Source organism: Psammomys obesus, unplaced genomic scaffold, assembly GCF_907164565.1.
Source record: "Psammomys obesus unplaced genomic scaffold, mPsaObe1.curated_primary_1811, whole genome shotgun sequence".
Classification (NCBI taxonomy): Eukaryota; Metazoa; Chordata; class Mammalia; order Rodentia; family Muridae; genus Psammomys; species Psammomys obesus.
The window spans coordinates 19,229,574-19,247,297 of NW_026593286.1; the positions used below are offsets into that span (position 1 = coordinate 19,229,574).

The 17,724-nt window shown below is 44.0% G+C and overlaps 1 protein-coding gene across 1 annotated transcript in view; it reads left to right on the top strand.

Annotated features, from left to right (window-relative positions):
* The window catches only part of Mreg (melanoregulin), a 58,918-nt gene extending 48,842 nt beyond the window's left edge, over positions 1-10,076 (top strand). Inside the window, exons 3-5 of the mRNA XM_055616866.1 lie at positions 5,679-5,769; positions 7,187-7,350; positions 9,438-10,076. Coding sequence (XP_055472841.1) covers positions 5,679-5,769; positions 7,187-7,350; positions 9,438-9,572 — 390 coding nt within the window. The 3' untranslated portion in view covers positions 9,573-10,076. The remainder of the gene's footprint in view (positions 1-5,678; positions 5,770-7,186; positions 7,351-9,437) is intronic.
* The last annotated feature ends 7,648 nt before the right edge of the window (positions 10,077-17,724 follow it).

Consider the following 17,724-nt stretch of genomic DNA (forward strand, 5'->3'; position numbering starts at 1 on the left):
CGGTTAAGCTTATGTGCAGGTTATTTACAGTCGGAGAGGATGGGATCCAAGGTTCCTTTTGCTCACGACGAGATCCTAAGTGGGTAAGCAGTTAGTCTCTAGTGGCCTTTATTTCCGCCGTCCGGCAGCATTGAGAAGAGCTGTAGGTAGTCAGAGCACAGATGGCGACCTCTAAAGTTACTGTCCTGGTTCAGGATCCAGGTATAGGATTCTTGGCTCTGAAAACGTGACCGCTCTCCGGAACTGTTAGGACCAGGGCTTACAAGTTGTTGTCTCTGGCTGTTACAGTCTTTGATACCCTCCCGCCCCGTGTCAAGATTATTTATTTACTTATGTGTATGGGTGTTTTTGCCCGCATGTATGTTTGTGTGGTTTCATGAATGCAGTACCTTCAAAGACCAGAAGAGGGCATCAGATCCTCTGGAGTTACAGATGTGAGCGGCCATATGGGTGCTGAGAAGCAAACCCAGGTCTTCTGCAAGAACAGCAAGTGCTCTTACACTGATCCTTCTCCTCAGCCTTATCAGCTCTCTCTTATTGACTCTTCCTTTTACCTTTGTTCTGTTGACTACTCTGGAAGTTTTCAGATACTCCTCCAGTACTTGGTAGCTCCTGTTAAGACTTGGGGTACCCATACCAACAAACAGGAGTGTGTGTGGGGGCACCATGTGGACTGATCTGGGGTAGCTGGGGTTATTCAAGCACAGTGTCCCTTGTCACTGAGGCTGGAATCTTGGAGGGCGGATGAGATCTCTGTTGGAATCAAAATTCAGGTTCTGGACACGCTGCTATTGGGCAGGTCTTGTATTGCCAGGGGCAGCCCTACTAAGTTCTCTGCCCCACTGTGGCCTCTGCAGGCCACCTGCAGCCCGGGATATCCCTGGCACTTGGTTCTACACGGTACCAAGTTACTGGCACTGCATGGTTTTGGATACCCATAGGATAGGATCTATAACTGTCAAGCTGGAATCACGTTACTTCCAGCAGGTGCTGCTGCCTGAGATGGGCACCAGTTTAGCTGTGAGGTTGCCAGCTGCTGCCCATCACCAATCACAGATACCTGTTTTGGGTCAGTCACAGTCATTAAGCCCTGTGTCAATCATAGTAGCCTCTCCATCAGGGGGATTGTAAAACAATAATGGACAGCAGGAGGGGAAAGTCTGGCACCTGGATGATCCAAGGGTTTTCTCTTCCAGATGTCCGTTTTTCAGTTATTTTTCTATTGATAAGTATCAACACTGAATATTGTATCCATTTTTAGTGCCTCTAGCTCTGAAAAATAAAACTTTTATCTATACACAAAGAGAGTAAGGTAAGAGAGACATCAGCACCCCAAAGTGAGACAAATTAATAGAGTGTCAACCACAAGTTAATGAAGCCACCGAGTGGTCTGTTGTGTAAGTTAAGGTTCGGGGTCCTTGTGAGCCGGTTGGTTATGTGGGCTCCTAATCAAGTATGAGTAAAGTTCTGATCACTGTGCACTGAGTTCAGAATACATGGTCAGTTTGGTAGAGTGGAAGCACTGTATGATGCGAATACGTTAACCCCGTAGCCTTTTAAAGATTCAAAGATTTTTAATCATGCGTGTGCATATGTGCATGAGTGCAGTACCCACGGAGGCCAGAAGATGGCACTGTATCCGTGGAGCTGGTGTTACAGGTGGTTGTGAGCCACGAAACATGGGTGCTGGGACCTGAACTTGGTTCCTGTGCAAGAGCAGCATGACCTCTTGACCCTGGGGCCATCTCTGCAGCTCCTGTGTATAGTCTTAAAACCATGAAAAACCCAGAACTTACGGCAGCTTTATGAAACTGCAGTGAGACAGCAAAAACCTAGACCTGAGAACAGAAGCGAGAATGATAGTGAGAAAGGCATAAAAAGCAGCCCCAAATGATGGCAGTCCCAAAATCCTTACTAAACCCTACGTATTTTCTACAAGAAGACACTGACATTTCAGAGGAAAGTGGAAACTGGTTAGTCATAAAATCCAGGCTCCAGAAAGATGAAGCAATCTTTAGGAAAAATAAATTGCCATTTGATGCTAAGAACTTAGAAAAGTTTCTTCTGGCTGTCACAAGTGGGCTGTTGCACAATATTAATGTGTAATGTTCTCTATCTGTATGGTGTATGACAAATATTTGTGGGTGTTTGGGGATTATTTATTTTCAAAATTTTGCTTTTCGAGACAGGGTTTCTCTATGTATTGCCCCGGTTGTCCTGGACTCACTGTGTAGACCATGCTGGCCTCAAACACACCAGGATCCACCCGTCCCCACCTCCCGAATGCTTAGATTAAAGGTGTGTGCTATCACACCTGGCTAAAAAGTTTATTATTTTACTATTTTTAATTGTGAGTGTGTGTCAGGTCGGGCACGGTGGTACATGCCTTTAATCTCAGCACTCCCGGCAGCAGAGGCAGTCCAATTTCTGTGAGTTCGAGGCCAGCCTGGTGTACAAAGCAAATCCAGGACAGCCAGGGCTACACAGAGAAATCTTGTTTTGGAAAAAAAAAATTGTGAGCGGGGGCCGGGGGGGTGGGTGGCAGAGGCATCAGATTCCCCAGGGACTGGAGGCTTGGGCAGTTGTGAGCCATCTGACATCAGTGCTGGGAGCCACACCTGAGTCCTGTGCAGGGGCAGTGAGCACTCTTAGCTGCTGAGCCGTCCGCCAGCCCCTCAGTATTGTTTCCTAACTATGTCTACACTGACTTAGAAAAACAACTGAGCCTTGTGGTAAGCCATTGTGGCGTAGGTAGTACGGCAGCCGTATGGCAGGTGAGGTGTAGGCAGTGAGATAGGCTGTCGGTGGGGCAGGACTGAGACCTCGGCAGACAGTCTGGCCCGGCACAGCATGTCCTTGAACACTCAAATACTGTGAGGTCCCTCCGCTGAAGAGGCCATTGCTCCGGTTTTTCCTTTACAATTCATCCAGTCTGTGGGAGGAGTTGGCCAGGTGTGTGTTCATGTGATGCTAAGATGAGGCCAGGATTGCATAGTTTTTTAAAGTAAATTTTTATTTTATTTTACCTGTGTGAGTGTTTTGTGTATGTCACCATATGCATGCAGTGCCCCCAGAGGCCAGAAGAGGGCACCAGAGCTCTTTGGTTGTGTGCCGCTGTAATTCAAACCTGCATCCTCTGGAAGAGCAGCTTGTTGGTGCTATTTTTTTGTGTGTGCTATTTTTAAACTCTATTATATTTGGGTTTCTTATATCTCTTTCTCCCTACCCTAATCCCTTCTAACACCCAACACTTGGTAGGAGAGAAAGAAGGTTAATGGGAACAGGGGCCATAGTTTTCCTTAGCTGCTTCCTGCTGGTTAGGGTCGTTGGATTCCTTGGGGCAAGTCCAATCGTCTTTTTAGGATATCTTCAACTTCTTCTCACCAAACTGCAGCAGCAGCAACCAGGAGCAGCGGGGGAGTAGCAGCCTTCTTTCTTGGAGCTCCCATTTGCTCTCTGGGTCTGGCATTTACTCCCTCTCAGAATCCTCAGAATTAAACTTTGTGAAGCTGGCAAAGAGCCCCTCTCAGAGCCAGCAAATCGTTTGCTGCTGTAGAGATCTGAATCAGCCCCATATCCTACCCCTGGGATTAAAACAAAAACATGGTTGCGTAACTGAATTTTTAAAGACACCAAAACATCCACTACAGCAGCTAGCGCGCCCAACTGCTGGGCCATCTTGCCACAGTTTCTAGATGATTTAGCTAACTTCACTCCCTTCGAAGGCCGCAGACTTTTTGTCTTTGACTCTAGGCACCACACGCTTACTTGTGCACAGGTCCTTTTATTTTTATTTCTGTAAAGGACTAGGAAACCCACAACTTCCTGACTCAAAGGGTGGCAGAAAGCCCACCTCTTCTTATGGCATGACCTCAGATATGATCTGAAATGCAGTCATGACAGAGCACTTTCTTATTCACAGTGATATCTTTTGGCGCACGTGAATGGCAGCCGAATTTATTTTTCTTTGCCAGGCATGAAAGTTGAATGGCAGTCTGCAAGGCAAGGCCATTTTAAAAGGAATTTAGTTGGGAATGAACGGCACTGGTGAAACATTTTCAGTTTCAGGAGTCAAAATATTAAATAGCTGGAGCCTTACATCGAACACTTAAAATGCTGTTCTCTGAAGCTGTGAGGACAACTGTATCTTTTCTAAGAAAAGGTGTTCATTATAAAGTTATTGTTCTTTAGAGGTAAGTCTCCTTTAAAAGCAAATTTCCATGACAACTGAAGGCAGCAATTCTCAACTTTCCTAGTGCCTCGACCCTTTAGTCAGCTCCTCATGTTGTTGTGACCCCCCATCAAAAAATGTTTTTCCTTGCTATTTCATAACTGTAATTTGCTGCTGTTATGAATTATAATATAAAGACCTGATAAGCAGGATATCTGATATATGACCCCGTGGAAGAGTCCCCAAAGGGGTTGTGACCCACAGCTTGGGTACCACTGCCTTAAGAGAATGTTTAATGTGGTAAAGCTTCTCTATGAGGCTCAACAATTAGGATGCTCATACTACCCAAAAGCTGATAAAGCACTTTCCAGGATGGTAACCTTTTAAATTTACTCTATCAAGAGAGTGATGCTAAGAAACAGTGTGGGAGACAGGATGTTTGAGTTTTCTATATCTGTATATCATTCTGACAACAAACGGAGATGTAGATTTTTTTTTTTTCATGGACTTGGGAGTAAAACTTAGGTTCAAACACCATTGCTAATATCTATTACCTGGGATATATTAGATTCATCATGTAGATTATTTGAGCCTTAGTTTCTTCATCTACACATTGCCCCAAATACATGGGTTCATTGTAGGCAGGCATTGACCTTTTTTTTTCTTTTATATGTATCTGAGCATTGTACATATGTGTGTGTGGTGCATGTGTGTGTACTGATGTGAGCCGTTTTCCTCAGCCACTCTTTACCTTATTCGTGGAGGCAGAGTGTCTCAGGTGAAGCCAGAACTCACCAGTTTGGCTAGTCTAGCTTTCCAGCTACTTTTAGTGACCCCTGACCCAGGCCCATATTTCTGCCTTTGAGCACTGGAATTACAGACAAGCCTCTACACCCACTGGATATCTGCAGAGGGCTCAGGATCTGAACTCTGGTCCTGACCGAGGCTTGTATAGCAAGCAATTTACCTGCTGAGGCAGCCTTTATCCTAATATTTTATACCTTAAATCCTTTTTCTTTTTAAAAGATTTATTTATTTATTATGTACACAGTGTTCTGACTGCATGTGACTGCACATCAGATGGTTGGGAGCCACCATGTGGTTGCTGGGAATTGAACTCAGGACCTTTGGAAGAGCAACCAGTGCTCTTAACCTCTGAGCCATCTCTCCAGTCCTTATACCTTAAATCTTGACAGTAGTCTTACTTCACTGTTGCTAACCCCATTTTGCAGGTCAAGGTCACTGCCATGGAGAGAATTGATAATCAGAGAGTCTCAGTTGCATCGTTAGATATGATGTCACCCAGAAGGGGGCAGATTCTTCAGCAGTGGGTAGCCGATGACACTCTGGCCAACGCCATGTCATCTATGCTTTCTTTTCTTTTAGGGTTGTGTTCAATAGGCGTAGAAGAGAAGAAACACATGTTTAAGCAACATGCAGTTCAGAGATGAGGTAGGGGTTTTAGGCCAGAGGGCGTAAGTCAAAGCGAACTTTTTTCTGTTTACAGGAGTGGCAAAGACTCAACTATGATATCTACACCCTGCGGCAGGTGCGAAGGGAAGTGAGAAACAGATGGAGGCGGATCTTAGAAGATTTGGGTGAGTCTGAAAGAGATCATGAAATGGTAAAAATAACTAGTCTGTGTGCATTGCTTTTCACTTTTTCCACCATGGTTTTTGCCAAAAGATTGTCAGCCACTGACTAATTAAATTGCCTTCTCCGGATTAGCTTCTCAGTTTTTCTTGTATACTCTCAAGCGTAAACCTTGATATTTCCGTTGTCAACAGCTCATGTTACTTGGCCATATTAAATTATGTCATCTGTCCCTAAATATGAGATGACAGAAGGTAGTAAAGCCATGGGCATTAGTTACTATTTACTGTTTTTGCTATTATCTATTGATTGAATTAGATGGAGGATGATGGAACAAATAGCTTTATGGATATGATAGGCTGAAAGAAATACTGTTTGTAAGAGATATCGAGACACAGAAAATTCTAAAAGAAGCAAAAGGCAGCAAAAATTGCAAGGTTGGGAAAATACACTTGGCATTATGGTAGACATTGAATAATGGCCTTTCTTAAAAGAAGCTTGCTTTAGTGTTCAAAAATAGATGATCACTTTTTTTTTTTTTTTTTTTTGAGACAGGGTTTCTCTGTGCAGACTTGGCTGTCCTGGACTCATTTTGGCTGGCCTTGAACTCACAGAGATCTGCCTGCCTCTGCCTCCCGAGTGCTGGGATTACAGGCATGTGCCACTGTCCCCAGCTACGGTCACTTTTAAAGTCCTAGATGATTCTTCTTGGAATGCCATGATCCCCTGGCATTATAGATTTTCAAAGGTGGGATACCAGGTTGCTAGCCTTTGTTAGTTGTGGAATAATGGGCTAAGATGGAGGCTCTGCCCTCCTAACTACTAACTCCTTTTCACAACGTAAGTCAGTATGAGCAGGTTTCATTCTTCGAGAATCTTCTGTCTTTGGGAAAGAACTTTTTCACCAGTTCATTAGACTACAACAAGGAAAGAAAATCGGGGCTTGGAGATATAGGGACCTGGGGATGACAACTGAGTAGGAGGGGCATAGGAAATTCTAGGATAGGGCAGCTGACAAAGGGCAGTGAGCAGTAGGGGTCAGGGTCTGACCTCCCTCAATAGAGGGGAAAGATAATGCAGAAAAGCCAGTAAGGAGAAGCATGGTATAGTTTTAAGTAAAGAGCCACTCACACACAGCTGGGAAGCAGCAATCAGTAGTGGCTTTGATTTTAGTTTTCACTGTACAGAATCCACACTTGGATTCTTTTTGTTTTGTTTTATTTTTGAGACAGGGTTTCTCTGTGTAGCCCGGCTGTCCTGGAACTTGCTTTGTAGATCAGGCTGTTCTTGAACTCAGAGATCCACCCGCCTCCGCCTCACGGGTTCAAGGGTGTGCGCCACCACACTCGGCTGGATCCCTTCTCACAGAATGGGTGTTTCCTAGTTATGATGTCATACAAGGGCTACATTTTTCTACCTCAGGTTTTCAAAGGGAAGCAGACTCTTTGTTGTCAGTGACCAAGCTCAGCACCATGAGTGATTCTAAAAACACGAGAAAAGCCCGGGAGATGCTGTTAAAACTGGCCGAAGAGACCTCTATCTTCCCAGCCAGTTGGGAGCTCTCTGAGAGGTATCTCTTGGTTGTGGTAAGTGGATGCCCTTCCTCATCATCCATTTCTCCTTACTCTCACCTTTTCTGTTATTTCCTGGGACCCTCCCATCCCAGCCTCACCAGCTCCACCGGGACATGAACCTGTGGCTGGTGGCACCAGAGCCACCTGAAAAGCCTTGAGGAGAAGGGTTTCTGGACTCCATGTAAATCTGTTGAGGCTCAGGCAGTCTCTGTTTTTCAGAAGATTTCTTCTGTGTGGTTAAAGTTTCAACATTAGGTCAAAGAGTCAAAGTATCTATATAGCCTAAGGTGTGAAAGACTGAGGGAGGGACTGGGGAGGAGTTCAGTTAGTGATATGCTTGCTGGCTGTGGAAGCATGGGGAGCTGAGTGTGTCCCCAGCGTTCACCTGAAAAGCCTGACATGGTACCAGTGCTGCTAATCTCCGGGCTGCGATGCAGTGAAACAGGCAGATTACCTTACCGTAGGCTTGCTGGCCAGCCAGCCTGTTGGAGTCAGGAGTCAGGAGCCAGTCTGGTGAGACTTCTGTTTCAAAAAAGAGTGAAACAAAGGTCGGGTGGTTCGTGAGGAACACCATCAAAGGTCACAGAGGCCCACCCAAATACACTTACACACACACACACACACACACACACACACACACACACCCTTGTACATACATATGTTCTCACCAGCAAAATATTGGTGGAAACACCTTTTGGGTAATATAAGTAAAAGACTAAGGTAAGTCTCTTGAGTCTTGACATTTTTTTTTTGATGTATAATTTTATTTTTTTATTAATTACACTTTATTCACTTTGTATCCCCCATAAGCCCCTCCCTCCTCCCCTCCCAACCCCACCCTTCCTCCCCCTTCTTCACGCATGCCCCTCCCCAAGTCCACTGATAGGGAAGGTCCTCCTCTCCTTCCTTCTGATCTTAGTCTATCAGATCTCATCAGGAGTGGCTGCACTGTCATCTTTTGTGGCCTGGTAGGGCTGCTCCCCCCTCAGGGGGAGGTGATCAAAGAGCAGGCCAATCAGTTCATGTCAGAAGCAGTCCCTGTTCCATTACTATGTAACCCACTTGGACACTGAACTGCCATGGGCTACATCTGTGCAGGGGTTCTAGGTTATCTCCATGCCTGGTACTTGGTTGGAGTATAAGTCTCTGGGGAAGACCCCTGTGTTCAAATTTTCTGGTTGTGTTGCTCTCCTTGTGGGGTTCCTGTCCTCTCCAGATCTTACTGTTTCCCACTTCTTACATAAGATTCCATGCACTCTTCCCAACAGTTGGCCATAAGTCTCAGAGTCTGTTTTGATATTCTGCAGGGCAGAGCCTTTCAGAGGCCCTCTGTGGCAGGTTCCTAGGTTGTTTCCTGCTTTCTTCTTCTGATGTCCACCCTCTTTGCCTTTCAGGATGGAGATTGAGCATTTTAGTCAAGGTCCTCTCTCTTGATTAGTTTTTTTAGATGTACAGATTTTAGTAGGTTTATCCTATGTTTTATGTCTATATGAGAGAGTATATACATGTGTGTCTTTCTGCTTCTGGGACAGCTCACTCAGGATGATCCTTTCCAGGTCCCACCATTTACCTGCAAATTTCATGATTTCCTTATTTTTCATTGCTGAGTAATACTCCATCGTGTAGATGTACCACAATTTCTGCATCCATTCTTCAGTTGAGGGGCATCTGGGCTGTTTCCAGCTTCTGGCTATTGCAAATAAAGCTGCTACAAACATGGTTAAACAAATGTCTTTATTGTGTACTTGAGCCTCTTTTGGATATATGCCTAGGAGTGGTATAGCTGGATCTTGAGGAAGCGCTATTCCTAGTTATCCGAGAAAGCGCCAGATTGATTTCCAGAATGGTTGTACAAGGTTACATTCCCACCAGCAGTGGAGGAAGGTTCCCCTTTCTCCAGCATGTGTTGTCACTTGAGTTTTTCATCTTGGCCATTCTGATGCGTGTAAGGTGAGTCTTGACGTTTTTAATGAATATTTTTCTTGCTGGTATTATTTCTAGGGCAGGCTTTATTATTTATTATTACCTTTTTTCATCCATATGGCTTGGTTTCCAACCTGCAACTTTCCTTTTTTTTTTTTTTTTTTTTTTAACTGCAGGATCGTCTCATCGCTCTGGATGCTGCTGAAGAGTTCTTTAAGATCGCTAGCCGAACTTACCCCAAGAAGCCTGGGGTCCCATGCCTGGCAGACGGCCAGAAGAAACTGCAGTATCTTCCATTTCCAAGTCCCTAGAGGGAGGCCAAGAAGGACGGAGTTCTTTCACCTCGGCACCGTCATTTGCCAAAGTCAGGCAGCTCCCTGCAGTTGATGAGCCAGGAGAGGGCCTTCTCCACTCCAACACAGCTCTGAATCCTATAAAGCATAAGGTCTTCCTTAGAGCCTTGGCCTAAGAATGCTTTGGTTACACTGAAACACCCGGGCCCCGGCCATGAGGGAGGCCAGAGGGTTGGCTGGTGGCTAGTCCTTCCTCCATATTCAGATTCCAAGAACTCGCTGCCTCCTTGGTTATAAAAGCTACAGCCATTGAACCCCGGGGAGATGTTCTCTAATCAACAGAATAGCGTGACCAACAGAGAAAGTGTGGCTGAGCCCCGAGTTACTTCACCAACACTGAAGTAGTCATTATTAAATGTAATACTAGATGGAGTGCCTCAAATTTAATGAAGTTTTAGGCCTCGTATGACCTCTCTTTGATTCGGAAACACCTGCAGCAGCTCAAAAGGTTCGGGGCATCCTTTTGAGCAACGGACTTTTTTTTTTTTTTTTTTTTTTTTTTAAGTATAGGTGGCCCAGACAATAGGAATGTGCAGCCCAGATAGCAGAACTTCGAGCACCTAAGTGTCTTCACCTGTGATGCGAGCACCCTAAAACCTCAGCACTAACCCCCCAAATTAAAGTTACCCAGTTACCTCATTTTTTACATGTTGCCCATTTCTAGTCCAAAGGCCCTTGGGTTTTTTTGTTTTTTTGTTTTTGAATAGCATCTGTGAACTGGAATGTTTGGCCTGTATGCTGCCTATTAGCCGAGGGTTGCAGCTGTCCAGTGACCTTCTGGTGCAGACTTGCAGACACACAAGGCAGTGACCCACCGACAGAGGTCTTCTATCCCTCTGAAGATGATTTTTCAAAATGGAGCTCTGCTAACGGTGCAGCTTGGCCACAGACCAAGAAGCCCTGTTTCCCAAGATCTTAAGCAAGGAGCTTGCCAAGAGCTTGTGGTTCGTCTTGCTGAAGAGCCTTTAAAGACTTTGAGACTTGTCAGTGGACTGCTGAGAACAATAGAGATATTTTTATTTTTAATGATTTTGCACTTCTGACTTCAGGTTGAAAATAAATATCTATTAATCTGTTCAGGGGACTGTGACTTGAAAAATTTCATATCCTGAGAAGGTTTTTTTTTTTGTTTTTTGTTTTTTTTTTTTGCTTGTGTACTCCATGTTTAAAATATTTCCTAGGAAATACGTGTCTTTCATCCACTAATATATTGTAGACTAATTTAACAGATGTGTTTCAGGAAAATTCTTTCTAGTTTAATAAGTAAGGTAAAAGTTTTATTATTATTATTTTTTAATATTTAGTACTTAATTTCTGCTGCATAGTGTTTAAAATTAGCCGGTGGATATTTTCAGTTACTTCTGTGGGCTTTTACAAGATAAGCAATAAAATAAACAAAATAAATCTTAGAATGTTATATTGTTTTTATCTCTCAGAATTTGTTTTGTCTTTTGTCGTTTTTTGATGTCAAAATATATGAGCTTGTCTGTGAATTGTAAACAATAGTTTTAATTTTTTTGGTAATGAACAAGTAAGGATAAAATTATCTCTGAGGTAATTAGAATACATGAAATTACCCAGGAATGTTTTTCTAAGGAATTAAAAAGATTTCTCTGTGTGCTTTTAAGTTGAGTGTGTGTTATATTTCTGACAAATGGGAGGAACTCTGGTGTTGCTTCAATGCGTACGTTAAAAGGAGAAGAAACCAAGAGGCAGATGGGTTTAAAGATCTTCTGCCCCCTAAATCCAGTCAAGGAGTGAGTTTGTGCTTGGATAAGTAGACACTAGTGTACAAGAGGCCCGGAGTGATGGAAGTGGGCCCTTGAGAAATCACAGCGTTCTCAGCAGGACCAGGGCTACAGATGGGTCGGGAGGCCACAGGACTCTCCTACTGTAATCACCACCTCCTTGTGGACCACTTGAGTACTTCTCAAAGATTCATCTGTGTGCTGGTTTTAAGTCGTAGATGGGAACACATTTTTATATTCAAGTTAATTAGTCTATTGGGCATCTGGGGGAAAAACAATCCCTGTAACCAGCAGGTCGAATACCTGAGTTTATATTTCATGGATGTTATTGGACAGGACAGTAAAGTTCTATAATTATTTTTAGAGAAAATGTTTAACGTGGCGATGAGGGGTGTGTTCATTGGGTGCTGGAGTCAACTAGAAGCTCCTTGATACCTCTGCAGGCCAGATGCTGTTTCACAAGAAGTCTCACTGATAGCAGAGGTGCAGAAGGGCAGAGGCCCGGCGGCAGGGTTCCATCATCTGAACAAACTGGACACAGTTACCATCAAGCATGGCCTGCAGAGAGCTTTGGAGATAGCTAATAGAACATGGCGAATTCAATGGGTAAACAGGTAAAAATTCGATGGTTCAAGGTATACCACTGAAATTTCTCAGGGTTGGGTGAATGGGGGATAGGACACAGCCATCCTAATAAAAGACTATGATCTTTTTGTCAGGGTGCTAGAGCTTGGCTACTTTTCAAGTCTGTAAACTATTGACCAAGAGACAGGGTAGATCCCCAAGAAAAAGGACTTGATGCTCTTGCAGGTGTCTCTGACAGTAATTCCCCTGTGGATGTTTATGAGGAGGAAGGGGAACATACTCTCCCCGAAAGGACCATGAACTACAAGGTCCTGGTTACCCTGACCCTTGGATTGGCGTATGGTTGTTGCCTCCTTTTCCAGATAGGAACATCTGAGAGATTTTACATGGCTTCTCCCCTGGGACTTACTGACACTGAATTCATAATCGGCCTCATTGCAGTCACCCCACTTCCAGCATAAATATTTGGGTCTTGGCTTGTGGATAAAGAACTGTCTTAATGAGAAGGACAAATAGAAAGTCCTGAAAATTCTCCACCCACTGGCCAAGACAGTAAACTATAAAATTATTACTCTGTCCTACGGAGATGGCAGTCATCATTTTTTTCAAGATTCATTTATTTTAATTTTTAAAACTGTGTATGAGTGTGTTGCCTGCGTGTATGCAAGTACATTGTATGCATGACTGGTTCCCGAGGAAGTCAGAAGAGGGCACCAGATGGCCAGACATTGGAATTTTAAGAGTGTTGTGGTAAGCCGCCACGTGGGTGCTGGGAACTGAACCCGGGTCCTCTGTAAATGCCCAGTGTTCTTAACCACCGAGCTGTCTTTTCTGTCCCAGCAGACTTACTATTAATGAAATTCCTTACTGAAGTCCACAGCTTGTTCAGTTATTTTAAGTTTTCACCTAACATATTTTTGTGCCAGGGCCTCATCGGGGCCTCCATATTAAATTTGGTTTGGTTGCTGTGAATCAAGAGACTCCTCTTGGCCATGAAAATTTCTTAGACTCCTCTTGCTCTCAGTGTTCCTGACAGTTCTGAAAAGCGCTGGTTAAGAATGGGGAGAAGGGGCCAGAGAGCTGGCTCAGAGGTCAAGCAAGAATGCCGGCTGCTTATGCAGAAGACCTGAGTTACAGACACCTGTAACTCTGGCTCCAAAAATCTGATGCTTTTTTTTTTTTTTTTTTGTAATCTGGGTCATCCGCATTCACACATGCACAATTAAGTCTTTTTTTTTTAAATCATCCAGAGCAGCGATTCTCAACTTTCCCAAAGCTGTGACCCTTAATACAGTTCCTCATGTTGTGCTGACCCCCAACTACAACATTTATTTTTTTTTTTTTTTGCTACTTTATACCTGTGATTTTGCTATCATTCTGAACTGTTTTGTAAATATCTGAGATGCAGGATGACACCTGATTAGTAACTGCCAAAGGGGTTGCGACCCACAGGTTGAAAAATCACTGGTTTAGCGGCACGATCTGGAGACTAGCTGTGACAGTGGGCTTGTACGATGTTCTATTACTTTTCCATGCAGTTTTCCTTAAGGAAAGATAGGTACCAGACTCCCGGAGGAGATGGCCGTAGTCCTGACCATCCAAAGCAAGTGTCAGGTCTGGGCCTGCCTAACCTTAGCTGCTAGCAGTACTGCTATTTGACACCTCAGCTGAGACCGCTGTTAGCTGATGGTAGCTGCGTCACCCGTACTTACTGTGTTGGATGCTTTTGTCATCTGAGAGGAGGGGGCTTTAATTGAGAAAAGGCCTCTGTAAGATTCATCTTCTTAGTTGGTGATCGATGGGGGAGCGTCCAGCCCGTTGTGGGTGGTGCCATTCCTGGGCTAGCGATCCTGGGTTCTATAAGAAAAAGGGAGCTGGAGAGATGGCTCAGAGGTTAAGAACATTGGCTTTTCTTCCAGAGGTCTCGAGTTCAATTCCCAGCACCCATGTGGTGGCTCATTAACCATCCATAATGAGATCTGCTGCCCTCTTCTGGCCTGCAGGTACACATGCAATTAGGATAGCGTATAAATACTAAAATAAATCTTAAAGAAAAAGAGGAAGAAGGCTAAGCAAGCCATAAGGAGCAAGCTAGTAAGCAGCACCCTCCCCGTGGCCTTTGAATCAGCTCCTGCCTGTTGAGCTTCTGTCCTGATTTCCTTGAATGATGTGCTGTGGACGTGAAAGCCAAATAAACCCTTTCCTCCCCATTTCCTTTTTGGTCGCGGTGTTTCATCACAGAAATAGAAACCCTAAGACACTCTGCCTCCCAGGGGGCACCCTGCGTCTATTGATTACTTGAGTAATGCAGGGGTGAAAAGGGTTATCTGCGTTCCAGAGCTTCCCATTAGAATCTCGTCTCCAGGGAATCCAGTTATGGCAGTATCTGTGTTAGCAACATGATACCTATCTCAGTCAACGTTTTTTATTGCTGTGAAAAAGACACCATGGCCATGGCAGCTCATACAGAGTAAAACACTTACTTGGGGCTGGCTTACAGTTCAGACATTTAGTCCATTGTTGTCATGGCAGGAAGCGTGGCAGCGTGCAGGCAGACGTGGTACTTCAGAGTTCTATATCTGGATCAGCAAGGAGCAGGGAGAGAAATGGCCTGGCTTGAGCATTTGAAACCCCAAAGCCCACCCCCCCAGTGACACACCCACTCTAACAAGACCACACCTAATCCCTGTTGAGTAGTGCCACTCCCTACTGAGCAAGCGTTCAAGTCTGTGAGACTATGAGGAGAGGATCTTATTCAAACCACCACAGAACCCATACTGAGACTTACAGATATCATAGTGACTTCACAATTGTTTTAGTGTACGGATCTCAGTTTTACTCTAATTTTTCTGTTGAAATATATATTATTTCACTGTGAACCAGTTTTTGAATGTCTTGTATTAGTATGCTATATTAGGCCTCTTTAGAGGAACAGAACCAATAAAATGAATATATTTATAACTAGGATATATATGTATAATATGTATATATAAAAATTTATTAGGTTGACTTACATGATGTTTTATATATATGCACACATAAACATATATACATATGATATATAAAGGGAGTTTATTAGGTTGGCTTACACGATGGGGGTCTAATTTAAAAATGGTTGTCTTTACATCATAGAGGCTGAGGACCCAGAAACTTTTTGGTCCACAAGGCTTGATGTCAGCAGTCCCAATCTGTCACTGAAAACCGGGTGGATTTCTGGAAGTATCAGGTCTTTAGTCTGTTAGAAGGCTGAAGAAACTGGGTTCTTGCTCTCCTTAGGGTCACTATTGCTGTAATTTGACACCATGACCAAAAGCATCTTGAAGAAAGAGTTTATTTGGCTTACACTTTCACCTCACTGTGTATCACCAAAGGAAGTCAGGACAGGAATCCAAAACAGGGCAGGAACCTGGAGGCAGGAGCTGAGGCCATGGAGGAGTGCTGCTTGCTGACTTGCTTCCCCTGGCTTATTCAGCTTCCTTCCTTTCAGAACACAAGCCCACAAGGGCAGGGACGGCACCACCAACGGTGGGCTGGGGGTCCTTCCCCATCAATTGTTAATCAGGAAAACGCTCTACAGGCTTGCCTGAATTTATGTAGACCAGGCTGTCCTAGAGTTCACAGAGATCTGCCTGCCTCTGCCTCCCAAGTGCTGGGGCTAAAGGTGTGCACCGCCACCACCAGCAGGGGTTATTTTCTTAATTAAGAGTTCCTCCTCTCAGATGACTTAATAGCTTGTGTCAACCTGACATAAAACTATCGAGTGTAGCCAGGCGTGGTGGCCCATGCCTTTATTCCCAGCACTCGTGAGGGAGAGGCAGGCAGATCTTTATGAGATTGAGGCCAGCCTGGTCTACAAAGGGAGTCCAGGACAGCCAGGGGTATTACCTTGCATGTCTTGAAACAAACAAAACTATCCTGCATAGTTCTGATATCTGTGAAGAGTGTTAGTGGTGGCAGCAGCAACAGAGTAGGTGAACCTGCCAGCAAGATGCTAACAGAGAAGAACTTGCTGGCTCATAAAAGCAAACAGCAAAAAGCAGCATTTTTTTTTTTTTTTTCTGAGACAGAGATCCACCTGCTTGTGCCTCCCTGAGTGCTGGGATTTTAAGCATGCACCACCGTGCCCAGCTTCCAAAATCCCTTTTTTCTTGGGATTCTGTTATGTCTAGGCTGACGCTGGAAAGCACTATTTATATTCAAGGTGGGTCTTCCCCCTACACAGTTAATATAACTCAGAAAAATCCTTCACAGGTGTGCCCAGAGGCTTGACTCTTAGTTGAGTTCAGATCTATGTAAATTGATAAGCAAGGTTCATGGTTGCAAATACTATTTCAACATTTTTAGTTGGGATTTTCTCCTTTAAAAATTTTTTTTTGAATAGTGAAATAGTCTTCACAATGAACATCCTTTCTTTAGTTGAGAAGTTAAACCTAAGTTTCTCTAGTTATCTTTTTAAAGGCAGTCATTTTGGGCAATTTTGCATTGGCAGTAGCAGAAACTCATTGATTTGCTTAGTGATCACAAACAGATCGTGACACAAACTTCGCTTCCTTTCTGTGGGGCTACTGTATTCATTCATTTCCTCAAATCACTTTCCCTTAGTGACATTATAAGAAAGTGAATGTGCGTAAGCTTCACAGAAAGGAGTATAATGTACTTTGCAAAAGACATTATGAAAGTGACCGTATACTGGTTTTGTGTGTGTGTAATGTTCCAGCAAAAGTTATTAACTTCCAGAGCAATCCTCCATCCTCTGCTTGACACACTACAAATGGATCCTTGGATTTCCAGTTTTCAGATTACTTAATGTATGGGTTCGGAATGCTGGCTTATGGAGAACTGAATCTTGGCTTGCATGTCATTCTTTGATTGCTTTGCAGTTAAATGGGGTTTATTTGCTATCATTTCTGTTCTTCGTTCCAAGCATCTGTTAAGCTTGAATTTAGAGAGAACACTCTTGTGAATACAGAATAAAGGTATGACATTTCAAGTAGATTAAGGAAGCACAGACCTTGATCTATTTGAACCACTTTCCTCCCATAATCCTTTGTTCTCAAACTTACCGTTTTTATTTTATGTGGGTGTGTGCATGCCGGAGCGTCCACCACATGCACGTGAGTCCAAAGACATCGGAAGAGGGCAAACGAGCCGTATGGAACTGTAGTTACTGGTTGTTGTGAGCCACCATGTGGGTTCTGAAGGGCACAAGCAACTGTGCTGTAGCAGCTGTGCTGCCATGACAGGCTTCATGAGATACCATAGGCCCACATTTCTGTTTCCTGGTAATGTTCCCCCAGTTGCTTAGATTCTGTTTTTATTCCTCAACACATGAAACTATGGTCCATGGAAACGAGATACAGTAACCTTCCTGAAAGTCAGAAACAATAATTTAGTAACCACCTTGGAAAGTCCCCCAACTGCAGAACCGATCAAATTAAAGGTCAGTTAGAAACCTTTGCTTAGCTAGTCAAAATGATATTGTTACCTGCACACTTTTTGTTAGCACTCTTTGTCACCTGGGCACGCCTTGTTACTTGGACACTCCATGAAGCCCCCCAACTCCGGTATCAGCACCAACCGATCAGTTTATGACAACTTGCTTCTGCTAAACAAGAACCAGTCACGTAGCTGCTAAGTTGGAAAGTCCCATTCCTTGCTCAAACCATAATAAAAACCCAGGTTTACAGCCACTTGGAGCTCCCTCCCTAATACCCTGTGTAGGACGGTGGGGAGGCCGAGCTTTAGTCTGAAATAAAGGCTCTTTGTTCTTGCATATG